Below are 16,866 nucleotides of genomic sequence, written 5' to 3'. Positions count from 1 at the left end.
TAACCGGTCAGTCGAAGAGGAGAGTATCCGAGACGAGCGCGCCTCTAATGGACGTCGCCAATTTAATTTCGATGTTGCTCCGCGCGCCGGTACGGTACAGTTTGTATTCCTAAACGTGCACCTTTGTTCCGTCGTCAGGCATAGAGAACTCTAGTTTCATCCTTGCCAGGCTACTACGTTTTCCTCCCTCTGGAAAGCCACGGAATCCAGCGTTGTCGCGCATCTCCCTGGTTACGATCCCTCCGTCCGAGCCGCAGCCACCGCCGGCCGAAAGCTACGCTTTCCCCATTGTCTGACTATTGTATTCCGTTACCACTGTGTGTCCGTTCGTTTGTATAAGAGTGATTCATTTTCCGCGAAATATCAGTTCCTGCGCCGCATGAATTGCAACTCGCACGGCCGCGTAAAACCGCCGCGCGTTGCAACCCTTCCTCCGTTCAACACAGCCACCCCTGTATTCGACCCTTTTCCTCTCGCTGTCCTCCTCTTCGCTATCGTTTATTCGTTTCTATCTCTTTCGCGGCGCGCATTGTCGCGAAATTGGGTCGGTCGCTCGGCGCTGCCTGAAATGAGATACGTGGCTAGTGTCGTCGGTGTCGGTGAAAATTGGTCATTGCTATCTCCTTTTCTCCTACACCTTCGCGCTCTTTTATTTCGTGTTTGCCTCTCGTTTTTGCGTCGCCGTTTGACGCGTATTTAGGCAGCGACGCGGAATAGAAAAACATCGCCGCTTTTTCCGGTCGCTCCTTTGCGGAAGACTCTTTAATTTCCGGCTTTGCTTTCGAGAACAGTCGAATCGCCACCTCGAATCGAGTATCCCAAGCGTGTTGGCTAGTCCACTCTTAGACACGCTCGCAAGCTATCGCGTGTAATTTTATTTCCAAAGTGCACACAGAGTTCGACGATCGCGAAAGGAGAATTTATTCTACTCCGCGATGCTGCTACGCCATGCAGCTTTGATATTACAGGACGTAAAGCGCGATATTTAAATCAATCACGGGTATCGGGAGAAATATGTACGATTTAAAGGATGTTTCGTTTTCCATCAGGCAGAAAGAAGATCGCACGAGCAGCCGCGGAAAATGCCGGAAATAATTTGGCGGCTCTTCTCCCTCCGCTCGTCCCGGAAATACTGCCACTTTTCCTACGGGCTCCTCTTACCCGTACCCAACCTGGACCATAACTTACCATAACGCGACATCGATAACAAGTTGACGGCACCAGCGTACAGACACGGATACGTGCGCGTGCATTCCGTTCGTCGGCTACGCTTTCGGCGTATAGAAACGCGCGCGAATGGCGCCATAGCGCGAGTTCTGTGCGCGAAATACGGTTTTCGTGTGCGTGTGCGGATTAATTCTCTTTTTTATTTGCAACCTTTTCCCTTTTACGTACGAAGTGAATCCAGATTAAAGGGATACCTTTGGAAGCCGGTGCAGGTGCAGTGGCACGGTCGACGAACGGTGAGTCGCACGTTTTTTTTTACATCTCTCTAGCTCGTAAATAATTATTTGCGTACGTATCGTCGAGATGCGAATAACAATTAAAACGTGCCATGAGAAATTTATTAATAACCGGTAACCCAGTCGAATTTTCGTTTCCCCGTGCGAACGTCGCGAACGCGCGCGTATAATTTCGTCTGGCACAGAGATACGTGACCATGCAAGCGGTGGAAAAATTTCAGTCGCACCGACGATGAGTCCGATGATTAACAGCTCGGCCATAACGAGCGCTTCGGTCCTACTTAATTAGAGATCGGGTAATTTATGCGGCAGACGCGTTCCACGCTCACCGGCGACGCTCCTTTCTTCCTTTGTAGCAACGTTTCCTCCCAATCTCGCTTTTATTTTTCACCGTTAATTGTTCCGCGCCCTTAAAGGAGCGTAATAAATTTCCGTCTCGCGAGTCCCTCTCTCCACGTGGACGCCGCGATTAATTATTTTTCCCTGTTTTATACACACGGCCCGATCGCTTTGTTCGAGTAACTCGATCCACTCGCTTTATCGATATCGAGTCGAGCAAACGTGAATAGATTTTTCGCGACCGTTGAAAGCGCGCGAACAGGCGTAAAACGTATAAAACGACTGAAGCCAATCGCCGTGGAACTTTTATTCGACGTTTATTAGACGCACTGCCTTTACCGCGATTCGATAAGTAATTTCCACGAGAGCCACTGCAGCGACTTTATTCGACCAAGAACCCGCCCTTAGGAGCCCGCATTCTTACCTCGAGAACGAAGAACGGTGTTGCACGCTGTGAAATTTATTAGTTTTAGAACGGATAGGAAATTCTCCATCGGATCGTCGATAAGCTTTCCGAGGGGATTAGTTCTCCTCGAAAATATTACCATTATAAACAAGAATACGGTTTACAACGACAACCATTTCGTTGCATCTCTCCGGAAAATGACCGCCCTTTAAATAAAGCGAAACGATCTTCTCGTTGTTTCCCCCGGGCTGACTAAACGACTTAAAAAGAAGCTTCTCGCGCTGATACGTGAGAACTATCTTAAAGGCCCGCCGAATTTCAAGTGGAACGCGAACTGAAAATAAGTGGATCGAATCGCAATTCCACTCGTCTAGTCGCTTTTTTCCCGGGCTGGCATCGAATCGATCTTCGTCTTGGCTCGATCTCCGTCGAAATCGCTTTTCCCAGCGGAGCGAGCGCCGATAATTGATTTTACAAGTTTCAGTTGGCCAAGCCTTCTCCCTCTGTTTGTAAATCGTCGGACCCGAAGCGTAAACGATAGATCGCGAAATCGCGAAACTTTCGTCGGGAGCCTCCATATCGCGATTCCGTGGTTGCGTGCAATCCGTCGCTACGATTGATCGCCATTGTTTGGACAGCCGTGATTCCGATCAAATACGTATTGGATCGAGTCCGCGAGAGTCTCGTCGGAGTTATCCACTGGAGCGAAAACGTTATCACCCCTCGACGAGGAATTCTAATTTCGCGACTGATGGTTCGCGCGACGAGCGCGACCTGCGAGATATAAATTATCAGCAACGATCGCTGGCAAGGAGTTGTACACGTGCACGTCTTACGCGGGTAGAAAAGTTCTCGTTCACGTCACGGAACACGCCCGGTGAATTTAAATTTCGGCACGGCCCTGATTCTGATTCTCATCTCTGCTCGTCGGCTTCACGTTCGTCCATTTGTCTTCGTATCCACGTTTGTGCTTCCGCCATTTTTATCGAGTTTGCTGGTGCAACCGGAATTCGAGTAGATACGCGCCACGCCTGTGGTGCCGGGGAATCGCGTAGGTTACCGGTGCGATTGAATTTTAGTTAGAGCACCGTGTGTTACAGGGTCGTCGTTCATCGTTGGCGTCTGGGCGTCGTTAGCTCTACGAGATGCGATTAATTCCCAAGGAAATCGGAGAAAATTCCGACATTCCGTGCCACTCTCTCGACCCTTCTCGCAGCGAACAACTAGGTAATTCATCGTCGAGATAATTCCGTTCGCACGTCTACTTCGATCAACGTAGTTTCGTTGTTCGTACCTGGTTATTTAGAGTAGTCCAGATAATCTAGATATGGATTAGCAAATCTACAGACTGCTTCCATTCCCGATCCCGCCGTCTCGAATCGCGCCTTAAAGCGTTAAAACGAATGCGCGGTAATCTGGCCGCACGTGAAAAGGGATTCGACGTTTCCGCCGTGTTTGGTTTCGCACTGATGCATGAAATATCGAGGAGCTTGGCCAAGCGATGTTTTTCCGTATATCGAGGGTTATTCAATGATCCCGCGTTCAACGAGATTTTCCCTTCTTATGGATGCAGCGTGTTCCTCGCGTCCAGGCTTCCATCGATAAAACGTCTCGATGTAAAAAAGTACGCGCAGGATACATCGATCGCGCACTTGGTCCTCGATATTTCCCAATCTGTCTGTCATTTATCGTGCATGCTGGCTGAATTTTACGAGATCGCCGGGCCTCGAAACGGCGACGAACGAAACGAAAGATCGCGGATAAATAGGCGAGAGGGAAGCACAGTGATTCAAGAAGGGAAACGATTACGCGAATCGCGAGGATATCGGTGACTATCGTGTGAACGGATCGACGCGATCTGTTACGCGTACGAGTAGAAGCTTAGCCGAAACACGCGTTTGTCGCCGAGAGGTGGTATTCAATCGCGAAAAATCGGGGAAAAATCGCGATTAAGCATCAGGATTGCGTAACATCGATCGATCGACTTTCCTCGCTAGGATGGCCGTTTTCTGAAATTTGATATTTCCCAGCCGCGGGGGGAATAACGGTTATGTAAAAATAAAAGGCGGATGGAACATTGAGCGGGCCCGCTTTTGCCGGCGCGCAATATCGAGTAAGTTGGAATAGCAAAAGTGCAATGACGAAGAGAAGAATGGCGTTACAGGAATTTCATCGGGAGAGCCGTTCCGGTGCGGCCTGTTATTTAACCACCGTCATGGAAAACACTCGCACGATTTTGCTAAAGTTACATTAAGCTCGGTGCATTCGAGGCACGAGTTATTCGCGGTATTCCGCGCAACGTGCAACGCCCCGCGATTAATTCATCCGCGCTGCAACCCGAATTGCCCCGCAACATCGCGAAAATCGAGTCGAGCGAACAAACGTCGGTTCGGAAGAAACCGTTTTTACGTCTCGTGACGTTGCAACCGACATTTTCTCATTCCCCGGAAGCAGCGAGGTGGTGAATTATTTTAACGTTATTCACGCCGAGAGAAGCGTTTCTACGTCCTCTAAGAGGTTCGCAGCGTGGAAGAGGTTCCTAGGCCTACGAGTACTCGCGTCGAGTCCCAATGCGCGAGGAAGGTGGAATTTTCGTGCATCGTGAAATTTGCTGGAAAATGCTGCCGCCACGCCCGCGTGTATGAATAAAACATGGATGTTTTATCGAAACAACGGCGTGAGATGGAATGAGTGTTACTTTAGATACGACCAAGTCACCTCTTCTCGCTGTTCCTTATCGCGAACGTGTTTCGGTGTGTCTGCCGGTGCTGGTAACACGAACGAACGGTAGAACCGTGTGGTTCGTTTTGGTTTTCCCTAAATACGGGAACAAATTTCAAACACGCGTGCGGTGAATGGGTTGCTTTGATTCATCCGAACAAAACCGCATAATTCTCGTTGACGGTATACTAGATATCGCGATACGCGGACCTTTCATTGCGACATCGTGTCTGCGAATTTTCGCGTAGATTTAGCGAAATGAAGTTAAAAAAAGAAAAAAAAAACAAAGAAGAGAGGAAAAAGCAGGGACGATACGCGAGTGGTTTCTCGTTTCGAAAGTCGGTGCTTTGAAACGTAATCGATGAAACTCAACCGACCAATAACGTGGTCTCGTTAACTAGGATACGCCAGGACATACGTTTGGCTTTATTAAAAAGCGAGTGAAGAAAAATGTGGCATTACGAGCGTATTTTCCATTCGGCGATGACTCCGGGCCGCGGAAGACGGAAACTCTTTGTGCGCGAGAGCGTTGGAACGCAGCAAAGCGTTATGCAACCGCGGCTGAAGCGTGTTTCATCCGCCGTTTGAAATTCGCGCGAACAATGCGCATAAATTTTGCCTGCTTAAGAAGGCGAATGACGAGCGAGGGGAATAGAATTTCATGTTAATCCGATTCCACCGGTGTTATCAGAATTCACGAGTCACGCGGTGGGTCGGCGCTCTCTTATCTCGGTCACTGGAAAATCTGTGCTTTTAATCTTTTTACGCAACGTTCCATTAATGCACCGGGATAATGTATGAATATTCGAACGCGGCTTATCCGTCGCGATTGCTGGAAGAAAGGGGGCAAGAGGGCACGGGGAACGAAACGAGAGGGAAAAAGAGACACGGGGAAACGCAATTCCCTATTTGACGATGCGGGGCCAATCATGTTATATTAAAAACTATTCCGGTGAAACATTTTACTCTGGGGATAATATTTAGTTGGCTGTTATGCAGCGCACGGCCGATGCGCCGATTATGCGCGTCGCCAAAGATATTGTTCCCGGGAGGAAATTAAACGAAATAAAATCCTCGGCGACCACTCGTCGGATTGTTCCGGTTCAAATCCGGGGCAAAAGAGAGCCCGAATATCATGCATCGCTTACGAATCGTTGAACGCGAACGTTATTCGTTTATGAACGTTCGTTAGACACGGATACGAGCCGAAATGGCGGATCTTTTTCGAGAAAATGGCCGCGTCCCGCTGTAAGATCGAAGACAGTTGTCGCGAATATCAGTTATCGGAAACACCGAATCAGTCAATGACGCAAGTAATAACGAGATCGTTACTCGTTAAACGTAATAAACGATCCGCGATTGTTCACCTTTCAATGGCGAATTGATCGAAAACACGATCATTCGTTACCGTTCTCGTTGCAGTTTGATGTATAAGCTGTCATAATTGCTATCCGTAATGTAGTTTGCTTGTACTTATTTTACGTAACAGCGATCGCGTTTTCTGTTTATCGAATTCAAAGGGAGAAGTCAAAGCGGCAGGACGTTGGTAAATCCGGGAAGCTGGAATTCGTTTAGAAAATAATTCGTCGATGTTAGCTAATTCGATGGAATTTAATTGGCATCTCGATTGACAAGCCGTGTCTCTGAAGTTGATACTTTATTTACCTACTTGGAAGACGTTGATCTCGCTAATTGATAGAAACGCAACTTTTCGTTTGATCCTTAAAAAAGAATCACGCAAATTCAACGATCGGGCACGAATTGTCGAATGTCAGAGTGAAACTTTTTCACGCGTGTCACCGATTCTTTGATTTCTGCCTCTATTTGTAGTTTACCGGATTTTCACGGGACATTTTTCATTTCTCTCTTTTTTTAAGTGTACACGAATTTCCACGACGAGAGATGTTCGCAAATTTTCGGCCGTATCAGCGAGCAGCCGGTATGCGCGCGTGAACGGACGGTTAAATTCCTTTAAAGATCGAAATGTTTTCCGGTCTGACCGCTTCACAGGCAATATTTCCGCTTTCGACGGCCAAGTGTTCGCAGCGTTCGCAAAGTGTTATGAAATTAAGTTTCGAGCGATTGACGTTATTCGCGGACGCAAACATAACCGAATGGAAATGGAACCAGAGGGCACGCCCGAAAATACCGTGGAGCATCGACGATGAAACGTAATTATTTGCGAGCTACGCGAATGGTCGGCCAGATGACGAGTTCCTCTGGATCTTGTCTGTGGAATCGACAACCGGCGACCCGATTCCCATTCGCAGAACACGACGCCTCGGAACGTTAGCTACGAATCGTGCATGTAACACCGTCTCCGACCAGCAGCATTTCAACCAGGTTGGAATCCGTCTTACAGTGGAAGGGTAATTCCGTCGCTGGGACTTAATCGCGGCAAAGCACGTGTTGCGACCGAAACAACATCTACCCAGACCGAGTTTCAAGGAAACCAGTCTCTCTCACCCTCTCTTTCTCTCTCTAGCACTAACCTCTTGCTCCATTGAACGGAAGGACCGGACCATCGATCAAATTCGGTGGTCCAACTTGTCGCCGGTGACGAGGAACTTGGGAAGTCGGCATGAAATTCCAAGCTCTAAACCGAACTAATACACTTAACGGGGCAAAAGTGGGGGAAGATGGTTTGGTTTCTAGCGGCAAACTGATGGTGGCTTCGAGTCACTGTAATCAGTCTTCGTTCGATGCTGATTTCCCGGCTGCAGTTTTCCCGTTGCTCCCATGTCCTTTAAACACGATACATCTTTATCGAGGGATTAACCTCTCGCCGACGAAAAGATCTCTCCGCTTGGGTGATTTTTAATAGCCAAAGGATCGTTCGAGGGTAGAACGTTGGAATAGCCTGGATTGGAACCGGTGTCGAGATCATGATAAACGGCCAAAGTACGTGATTTTAGCGAGTTACGTAATCTCGGCCCGAGGCTTTCTAGGTAACCGGCGGTGTCGGATTGGAAAAGTCTCGGACGTAATCGGAATTGCGAAGAAGAGAATTATGTGAGAGAACGGGAAACGAACGAGCAATATCGACCCGTAGCACTCGAAGCGCTAACCGAGTTGGCGCAAGCCCGATGCAAGGACAATCGGCCACTACATTAGTGCTCTGTCTGCGGTTCGAGAATTGTTTCCGAAAGAAGTTTCAACTTTGGATAAAAACAAAGGACCTTTAAAAAGTTCCTCGGACTTGGTTGCTTCCGAAGGGAGGAGGAAAAGAAGGGAGGACCGCGAGGAAGAATTAATTTAATCAGACGCGCGATTCGTGAAAACAAGTGGCCAAGTTTGTAGATTATTTTCTCCGATTCGTGGCACAGGTAGTTATTTACGAGTTTAGTTACGTTACACGGGATGTATCTGGTAATCTGCAAGACTCATTGCACGGAGTTTATTCTTCGCAACAAAGTCCATCGAGAGCCACGAGAAATGGTGCAATTTGGAGGGTGCGATATGTTTGATGAATTGCAACGGGGGATGAAGCAGGTTCGAGAAGTTGGTCGAAATTTTATCGATAGCGGGCGATAATACGCGCGAATCGAGCGCTCCGAGCCACCATTATTTTCGTCGGGGTGTCGAGATTTCTTATCAGACGACATTTCTATCAGTTCGTTTAGCTAACGGCACTATGGACCAGCTTAGTCTTGCCTCAGTGATATTCGAGCGGAGTAATTAAGAGTGACATTAAGCTAGGATCGAGGCATCGTCATCGAGATAATAGCTACTCGTTTTGGCTTCCGTGATATTCGCCGAGGATCAAGTCGTCGAATTTCACCCGGTTAAACGATAGTTTTCCGCGAATCTAATAGCCACGAGGAAATATACCGCTGATTATATTTAAACCTCCCCAACCGGACGTCTTTTTATCGTCTCCCGAAATGGCCATTTCGAAAACACTCGCAGAGACACGATGCTTGGAGGAATTTCGATTTGCGCCGAATGCCAAGCTTTTGAGTTAACTTCCCTTTGAAAGCGGCTCCGTGTACTCTTACACGTTTCTACACGTTGTCGTGAAAGACACGCCGTGTTTTTACCCGCTTCTACTCGTCTTCCCGTGCGACGCTCCTAAAGTGCCAAGACTCGAGAGGGTCTTTTCCAAGACTGTTTCCCGATTCTTCCCGCCGCATCCTCTTCGCTGAATCCGAGGCAGCCTACTCGTCGGGTTTTTAAGCAAACATTTCAAGTAACAGCTGCACAAATGATCGAGGCGCGACAACGAATTTCTCGGCACCGGCGAATATTTCAACGAGTACACCGAAATCCTGCAGGTTCTAATTAAAAATTCCGAAACGCCGAGTAATCGTAGAAATTTTTCGCCGGTACCTTGGTCGAGATACTCTCCATTTGAGCCGTCGCTTTAAATGCGAAATCGCGAGAGATGAGCTGTCGGGAAAGCTTTTCATTCAGCGTAATTATAAATAAAAAGCTGATGTTTTTATCTATAATAACGTAATTCGCGCAAACGAACTCGCTGACCTTTGACGCGGCGTATTTTTTCCAGCAGCATTGGTGCATCTGAACGTAACCGCGATTAATGATCCCCATTTAGAATGTAGTTGCAGATTGGTAGGTAACTGGCGAAGCGTGTATCAAACGGAATTAAAGAGCGAAACGGGAGACGTTTGGACAGCTCTATCAGCCGAGAAAAATGTGTACATCGAGTATGATTTTTGCGTGCGATTTCCTTTTTTCTTTTTTCACGCAATTTCGCATCTCCTGTGCGCGGGAGCTTGCCATTCACCGCCTGTCGTAATTATTTTCAACTTTCGAGCACCTTTTTATTCGTCTCTTTTCAACATTTCTCAGTTTTCCACGCGTGAAGGCGGATTTCTATCGGCTCGTTAATCGCAGGCGTTCTGGTAATGAAAATTTTTAATCGCCGATGAAAGAACAGGGGATACGCGACAACGTTTCACTCTTACCAGCGACAAATGAAATATGCAGAACGTCTTCCCTTTTCAGAGTAAAATGGCGTTAGGATGGCCAGGAGAGGTTAATTGCAAGGAAATACGATAAAGCAGACGGGAAGCGTTTCGTCGAAACGTTGGAAAATTTATGCGAGCCGCGGATTCCCGGGAGGAGGTGGAAACCGAAATAGTAGGGAGCACGCGGCGTATTTTAAGAATTCCGATTATTCGTTATATTCCAGGTATCTTGGCGATCCCTGCGCTTAGAACTTTTTCGGAATTCCCTTTATATTATTTTTCGCCGCGTTGAAAAATCGACGATTCGCTGAACCGATGAATAAAGAATAGGCAAACAGACGTAACGAGCGGTAGAGTGGATTTTTCGACGCGAATGATGGAGAAACGACGGGGGTTGAAGGGACGTGGACACAAGAAATTGTTGGTTAAAAAAGAATTTGCGTTTTTATTACAGTGACGTATGTATATGTTACAGTACACAGCGTGTGGGTACATCTGAGATCTTTCGCGATGTCATCGAACGTTAACGATACATATCTATCGACCGTTTGTTTTCGATTTTATGTCACGCGACGAGCACGTGTTCTATCGCGACCATACTCTCTCGCCCCCTCTCGCCCCCCCGGCGACCGGGGATGCACCGGCAGTGCCCAGTTTCTCGTTATCACCTGAACTACGATTCGCTGGATATTACGCAACGCGGTATCTAATTTCCAATGTATTCCTGATAACATCCGTGTGGTTAGCCTATGATACAGCAAAGAGATGCGATAGTCCCACAGTATCGAATGCACGAGTCGTTTGCATGAGTCGCAAGTGCGGTTCACGATGTAACGGCGATTACTATGAAACGATACTGAAAAGTCGCGAACTCGACGAATCAACACCGACGACGCACGTTCCGCTTGATTCGCGATCGCGGGAACGGTTTTGGCGAGTCGTTTGGGTCTTATTCCTACGTCGAGGCAAGCGGAATCATTGCTTTCATCCTAACTGAGCTACATTTTGCTAAATGAAGTATCGTCGAAAGTTCGCCTAAGTCGTTTAAATTCTTCCCCGAGTCGTTGTTTCTCCCGCAACAACGACCCCAACTGTTCACTTATGTACAAACGTGTCTCGCTACCGGTGTTCGAACGAATACCTTCGTCGCGCGATTCGTCATCGTCCGACAGGGTCTCCGGTGGCCCCTGGATGCGTTGCGAACGGAAATTCGAGACAATTCTTATTCGAAACGACACGCGTCGCATTGTCCGTGCTACAGCGAGAACCGCGCGAGCGGTTTGCCGCGCCATTTAGAAAACACAATGCACCATGTTCCGAATGGGTCCTTGCGTACGGTGTTTACTCGTAAATCGTGCATCAAACGCGACGTGTCGCGTAACGAAGTCCGCTGATCCTTCGGGCTACGGTTCACGCGGGTTGATTCACTGAACACACACTTGCCGGCGTACGGAGTACGTCGGGTCTTTTACGTTCACGTCCACGCCGGGTGAAGCTACATTCAGTAAAGTTAAGATCCGTAGAAAATCACATATAAAATGCTCGGTTAACTAGATCGTTTGCACTTTGCGTTTGCACGAACGCGCACATACTTTTGGCCAAAGTTCATCTGGTCGCGTCGAATGGAACGACGACGACGACGACGACGACGATGACGACGACAACGATTCGTCGAGGATTTTTCTCTTTCGTTCTTTGATCATTCTTTGATCATTCTTTGATCGGAGAATCCGAGTTGGATCGAGGAAGAAAAAACTGCCGCGAGTCGTGAGGGTTTCGCGTTTGACGTCAGACACCGGGTTCGGTTCGGAGAAACCAAGGGGATCAGCTCAAACGTTCGAAACCTCCACGTCTCGGGAGTTTTTTAACTTGTCTCATACATTTAGATTGGCGTTGCCCATGCTGTTGATGAAGTTCGAGTGTTGACCGTCTTGGCTGGCCTGTCTGGCCGCGTGTCCAGCCTCGCCGCTCTGTATGCTGAAGTGTCTGTAGGAAATGTATTCGGGCGGGATCGGCTGCTCCCTCTTTACGGTCTCCCTTTGCTTCTTTACCTTCAGGTAGCCGAGGACGGACACAAGGAGCAGGAACACTACGAATCCCATGCAGCAGCCGACTATCAGACCTAAACGTCTGGTCAGAAAGCTGCTGACGCTCCCAACATCACCCATCGACGAGCCATCGCTGCTGATTACCGCGTCCGGTGCCTCTAGAGTCTTCACTTCGGTGCAACGGCTCGTAGACGAGTCTATCATTTGCATATCCGACGATGATTCGAACGTCTCGTAGTTGGAGAAGTTAAATTGATCTATCGAGTCTTCTTCGAGGCGTTGGTTCATCCAGTTGCCCAATCCAAATACGCAGATCAGATAGCGAGTGTTCGGCACGAGCTTCGATAGTTTCGTGGACCGGGAATTCGGCTCCATGTTCTTCGAACGTATCTGAAATTTTCGACCAGAGAGAAAGATCGGTATAATCGGAAGTTGCTTTGTCAGGGTGTGTAGTAGCGCGTTTAGAATGTTCTAGTTCGTATTACCTCCTCGATGTTTTCCATGGTGTGATAGGCCACCCGATAACCGCGAATACCCGAGTGATTTCTGCTCTGCCAAGACACCAACACGGAGAACGGTTGAATGTCCTGAATGGCAAGCTTCAAGACGAGAGGAGCCGAGCAGAAGGCGTGCGGGTCCAGCTCGAGGAACACCAACCCCCGTAATTCCGGTGGCTGTTGGCACCTGAGTAATCCGCTGTCCATGTCGTTCATTCGCAATCCACCCCCTCGATTCCGAGCCACGCCACCGCCCACCAGCTTCTGATGATCACGCAGCCACTCCCAAAGCTCTTGAGACTCGCAGTCGCAATGTAGCGGATTCTCTATACCCGGAAGAACATTTAATTTCGTTTAATCGCTGTTTCGCGAGAAACGGATGGATTTTCCCGTCGAGCTGTGTCGTCGCGCCGCCATTAATATCGCGGGAACGTTACGCGGGACGATAAGGATCTACGAGAGTAAAAATAGAAACATTCGTTACCTTCGGCACGAAGGCTCCTTATCTGCGTCTCCAACGGTCGGAAGGCATTCAGTGGTAAATTCGCTAAATAATTTCTACTCAGGTCGAGGATCCGAAGTTTTTTCAACGGCTTGAACGCGTCCGGGGAAATGGAAGATATCCAGTTCCCGTAGAGATGCAGTTCAGCGAGATTCTCGAGATGTTGGAACGTGCTTTTACCCACTCCGCTGATCTGATTATACGAGAGATCCAACACTTGTAGAGCCTTCAGATCAGGCGGGAAATCCTCGAGTTCTTTCAAACGATTGTGCGTGAGATTAAGTAGCCTGAGGTGCTCCAGTCCCTTTAATCTTTCTTGAGGCAGCAGTTCCAACTCGTTCATGCTCAAGTCCAAGGTTAGCAGCTCGAGCAAACTCCGGAACGCGCTCGGGGACACTCGCGAGATCATGTTGTTGCCCATGAACAGGTGCATCAACGCTGGGAACGCCTCGAAGTCCTGGCTGGTGACGATGGTCAGATTCGTGCCGGAAATGTGTATCTCTTGAAGCGCTGGATATCTCGCCTTCGAACTAATCTCGTGTATCCTGATTAGAGGATTGGCCGTGACGTTCAGCCAGGCCAGGTTCGGAACGTTCTGCGCGGATAGGGCGACCGCCGGTATTTGGTGAAATTTGTTCGCGGCTAGTTCGACCTTGCGAAGTAAGTTGGAACGGGCAAAGAAGTTTGCCGGCAGGGCGGTTAGGTAATTGTGGCTCAGGTCCACGGATATCAGACGGGATAGATTCACGCTGGCGAAACCCGAAAGGGTCGTGATGTAATTACCGCGTAAATCGAGTTCCCGCAGACTGGCCAATCCGTTTAACCGTGACATATCTACGTTCAGGATTACATTGTTAGCCAATGACAAGAACTCGACCGTGGTGGCGTTCCCGAACACGTCGTACGGGATTTCCTGAAATCTATTACCGTCCAACTTCACTTCTTTCAAAGAGTCCAGGCCGAGGAAGAGCAGGCCGGGTAGCGTTCGAAGAAGATTGTTACTCAGCAGAAGTTTCGCGAGATTCTTGTTCTTCGAGAATATCTCCGGTGGCATTCTGTAAAGCTGAGAGGAATCCATGGCTAGGTGTTGAAGGGATGGCAGTCCGTCCAAAGAATTTCCGTTGATCTGGCTGAAATTGTTGTAGGATATTCTCAAGATCCTCAATCCTGGGATATCCAGGCGGTCCAACGCAGACGCGGTGAGGTGATTGCGCTCGAGGTTCAGTTCGTACAGATTGTTCAATCCTCTGAAAGCTCCGTTTTCTATCACGCTAACGGTACAGTTCTTGAGATTCAACGTCCTGATTGGCAGGCCCTCTTGAAAGATTTTGTCGTGCAGCACGTTCAAGTGATTGTTGGCCAGGTCGAGCACGCGAAGTCGCTTCAAAGCGGTCAGTGCATAGGGGTCCAAGCGTCGCAGGCCGTTGTCCTGCAGGTAAAGTTCTTCCAGCTCGTGCAACTCCGAGAAAGTTCTTACCGTCACGTGGCTTAACCGATTCATGCTCAGCTCGAGGAACTTGAGTGCCTGCATCGGTTGAAAGGCCGTGTCCTCGATTCGCGAGATGGAGTTATTTGTTAGATACAACCGCTCGACCAGCAACAGGTCCCGGAACAAAGGAGCCTGCAGGCGGGTTAATCTGTTGTGACCGAGCCACATGATTCTGACCGATGCTTGCCCTCTTAAGGAATCATTGTGCAGGACACCGAGGCCGTTGTTGTCCAACTGAATAGAGACCAAGGAGCTGCCGCTGTTTCCATTTTGTCCCACGTCGTTCGACACTTGGAACACGTCGCCCAACACCGCGAGGAGATTACCTTGAAGATTCACGTGCTGCAGGCTGTGCAGAGACCTCAAAGCGCCCGTTTCCATGTCCGTTATCGCGTTATTCTGCAGATGCAGTTCCAACAGGGACGGTAAAGGCGCGAAGACACCTCGTTTGACTTCGGTAATCTGATTGTCCTGAAGTCGCAGCTCTCTCAACGACTTTGCTTTGGCGAAAGTCCCTACTTCCAGCTCGCGAATGTTGTTTCCATCGAGGGACAGCGTGGAGAGATTGTCGCAATGCTCGAGAAAGTCGCGAGGCACTTTCTCGATGTAGTTTCCGCTCAGATGTAGCTGTGCCAGTTGGCTCAAGGTTGCCAGACCTCGCGCGTCGATTCTCCTAATCGCGTTCTGCTGCAGATACACCACCGATAAACTCGCGCTGCCAGCGAACGTCTCCGCGGGTATTTCCAGAATGTTGTTCTCCGCGAGGAACAGCTCCTTCAGCTCGGGTAACTTTGAAAACACTCCGCGGATGTAATGTATGTGATTATGGCTGAGATCGATCGATCTCAGCCTCTGGTTCGCTCTGAACGTCGACACGTCCAGGGACACGATCTTGTTGTGACTCAGATCGATCGACTCCAGATCGATCAGCGAGATGAACGCGTCCTTATCCACGAACTCGACGGCGTTGTAGTAGAGAGACAGAGTCTTCAGGGACGGACAACAGCGGAAACAGTTGAGCGGGATCTTTTTGAAATTGTTGCTACTGAGATCGAGAAAGGTCAGGGCATCTAGTCTGGAGTATCCGTCTTCCGGAAGTTCGGATACCTCGTTCCAGGCGAGTCTCAGCGACGTCAGGTGCTCCAATCTCCTCAAGGACGTCATAGGGAACACTCTGATCTTGTTCTCGGCGAGATTCAAATCCGTCAGCGTGTCCTCCAGGCCGGCGAACGCGTACTCCGATATCTTTATTATCTGATTGCCCTTCAGGTTCAGCTTGATCAGCGAGAGTCCGTAAAAACTGTAACTGGGAAGTTCGTGCACCAGATTCGCCTCCAAGTCCAAAGCCTTCAGGGAACTCAGGGTGGCCATCGCCTTCTGTGGCACGTGAGGCAGTCGACCGGACACCAGTGCCAACGATTCCAAGCTTTTGCTCAGTCTCTTGAACGCGTCCTCGCTTATCTCGCGAATCGCCGAGTGAGATATCTGCAGATGCCTGATCTGGGAGCCGGCCGGGAAGGCGACAGGTCGAAGTTCCTCCACTTTTCTGTCTAGCTCGTAAACGCTTAAGGATTGAACTATCGCCCCTGAAACAGCGGCGAGAAACATGGCTGTGTGAGCGTCATTATCGTAATTCACGCGACTTAGTTAACCGAAACACGCTAGTACATCAAACTAATGGACTCTAAGCTATTCAAGACGCGATATTTCTCTGCCTAAAAACGTCCGGTTAGATAAACGTAAAGTTACTCGAGATCCTCTTAATTGAGAACGCAATCCAAACGTATTCAGGCAATTATTTCAGCCCCGTTGAATACAAGCTCGCTTAATCGGGTCTCCGGACAAAAGGCAAGAAAATCCCGTGCCACGGAAACGAAATCCCTTATTTATCCTAATGTATTCCCTCGTCATAGAACGTGCACGTACGTACCTTCCCCTTCAGCGGCGTGTATTACACCGGACAAAGCGGTCCTCAGGGATTCCTCGGTGGCCCCGGCGCATTCCAGGAACAGTCCGTCCTCGAAATTGTAACAAGGACAGCCGGGTATCGTGTCGAACGGCGGGCACTTGGCACTTCTCGCTTCCTGCGCTGCCATGCAGGCAGCCAACACCACCGAATAGATGAAACGAAAGCCGTCGCGGTTACCACGATGCTCGTGTCCGCCACGCGACGAGCCCGAGTCCCGCCACTTGCGTCTCGTCCGCGGCCAAGTCGTCCACATATTATTATTATCGCGCCGCTCCGTTCCCGGCTCGTCCCAATCCGCTCATCGTTTCTCTCGACGACACTCGATGTCGCTGCTGCGCCCCTATAAACGCCGAAAAATTTTTATTCGCCATTCCACTCTCGTTTCTTGCTATTCTAATCGCTAGCACGCTCGATTTCCCAGGTTATCGTCAACCTCAGTTATGGACATGTCAGTCGCAGACATCGCGCGCGGGTTCGCTTCGATAGATCTCGAAGACTTGG

At 49.1% G+C, this 16,866-nt stretch overlaps 1 protein-coding gene across 1 annotated transcript; it reads right to left on the bottom strand.

The window, feature by feature from the left end:
- Positions 1–11,734: 11,734 nt before the first annotated feature.
- Positions 11,735–16,618, bottom strand: LOC108546380 (slit homolog 1 protein). Its single transcript, XM_017898430.1, has 4 exons — positions 16,327–16,618; positions 12,890–15,982; positions 12,394–12,731; positions 11,735–12,298 (listed from the first exon to the last, which is right to left on the bottom strand). The coding sequence occupies exons 1-4, from the start codon at positions 16,616–16,618 to the stop codon at positions 11,735–11,737; spliced, it is 4,287 nt and encodes a 1,428-aa protein (XP_017753919.1).
- Positions 16,619–16,866: the final 248 nt, after the last annotated feature.

Source organism: Eufriesea mexicana, unplaced genomic scaffold (assembly GCF_001483705.2).
Source record: "Eufriesea mexicana isolate 0111107269 unplaced genomic scaffold, ASM148370v2 scaffold630, whole genome shotgun sequence".
Taxonomy (NCBI): domain Eukaryota; kingdom Metazoa; phylum Arthropoda; class Insecta; order Hymenoptera; family Apidae; genus Eufriesea; species Eufriesea mexicana.
Note: the sequence above shows the minus strand (reverse complement) of the source record. Positions and strands in the feature narration are given on the sequence as shown.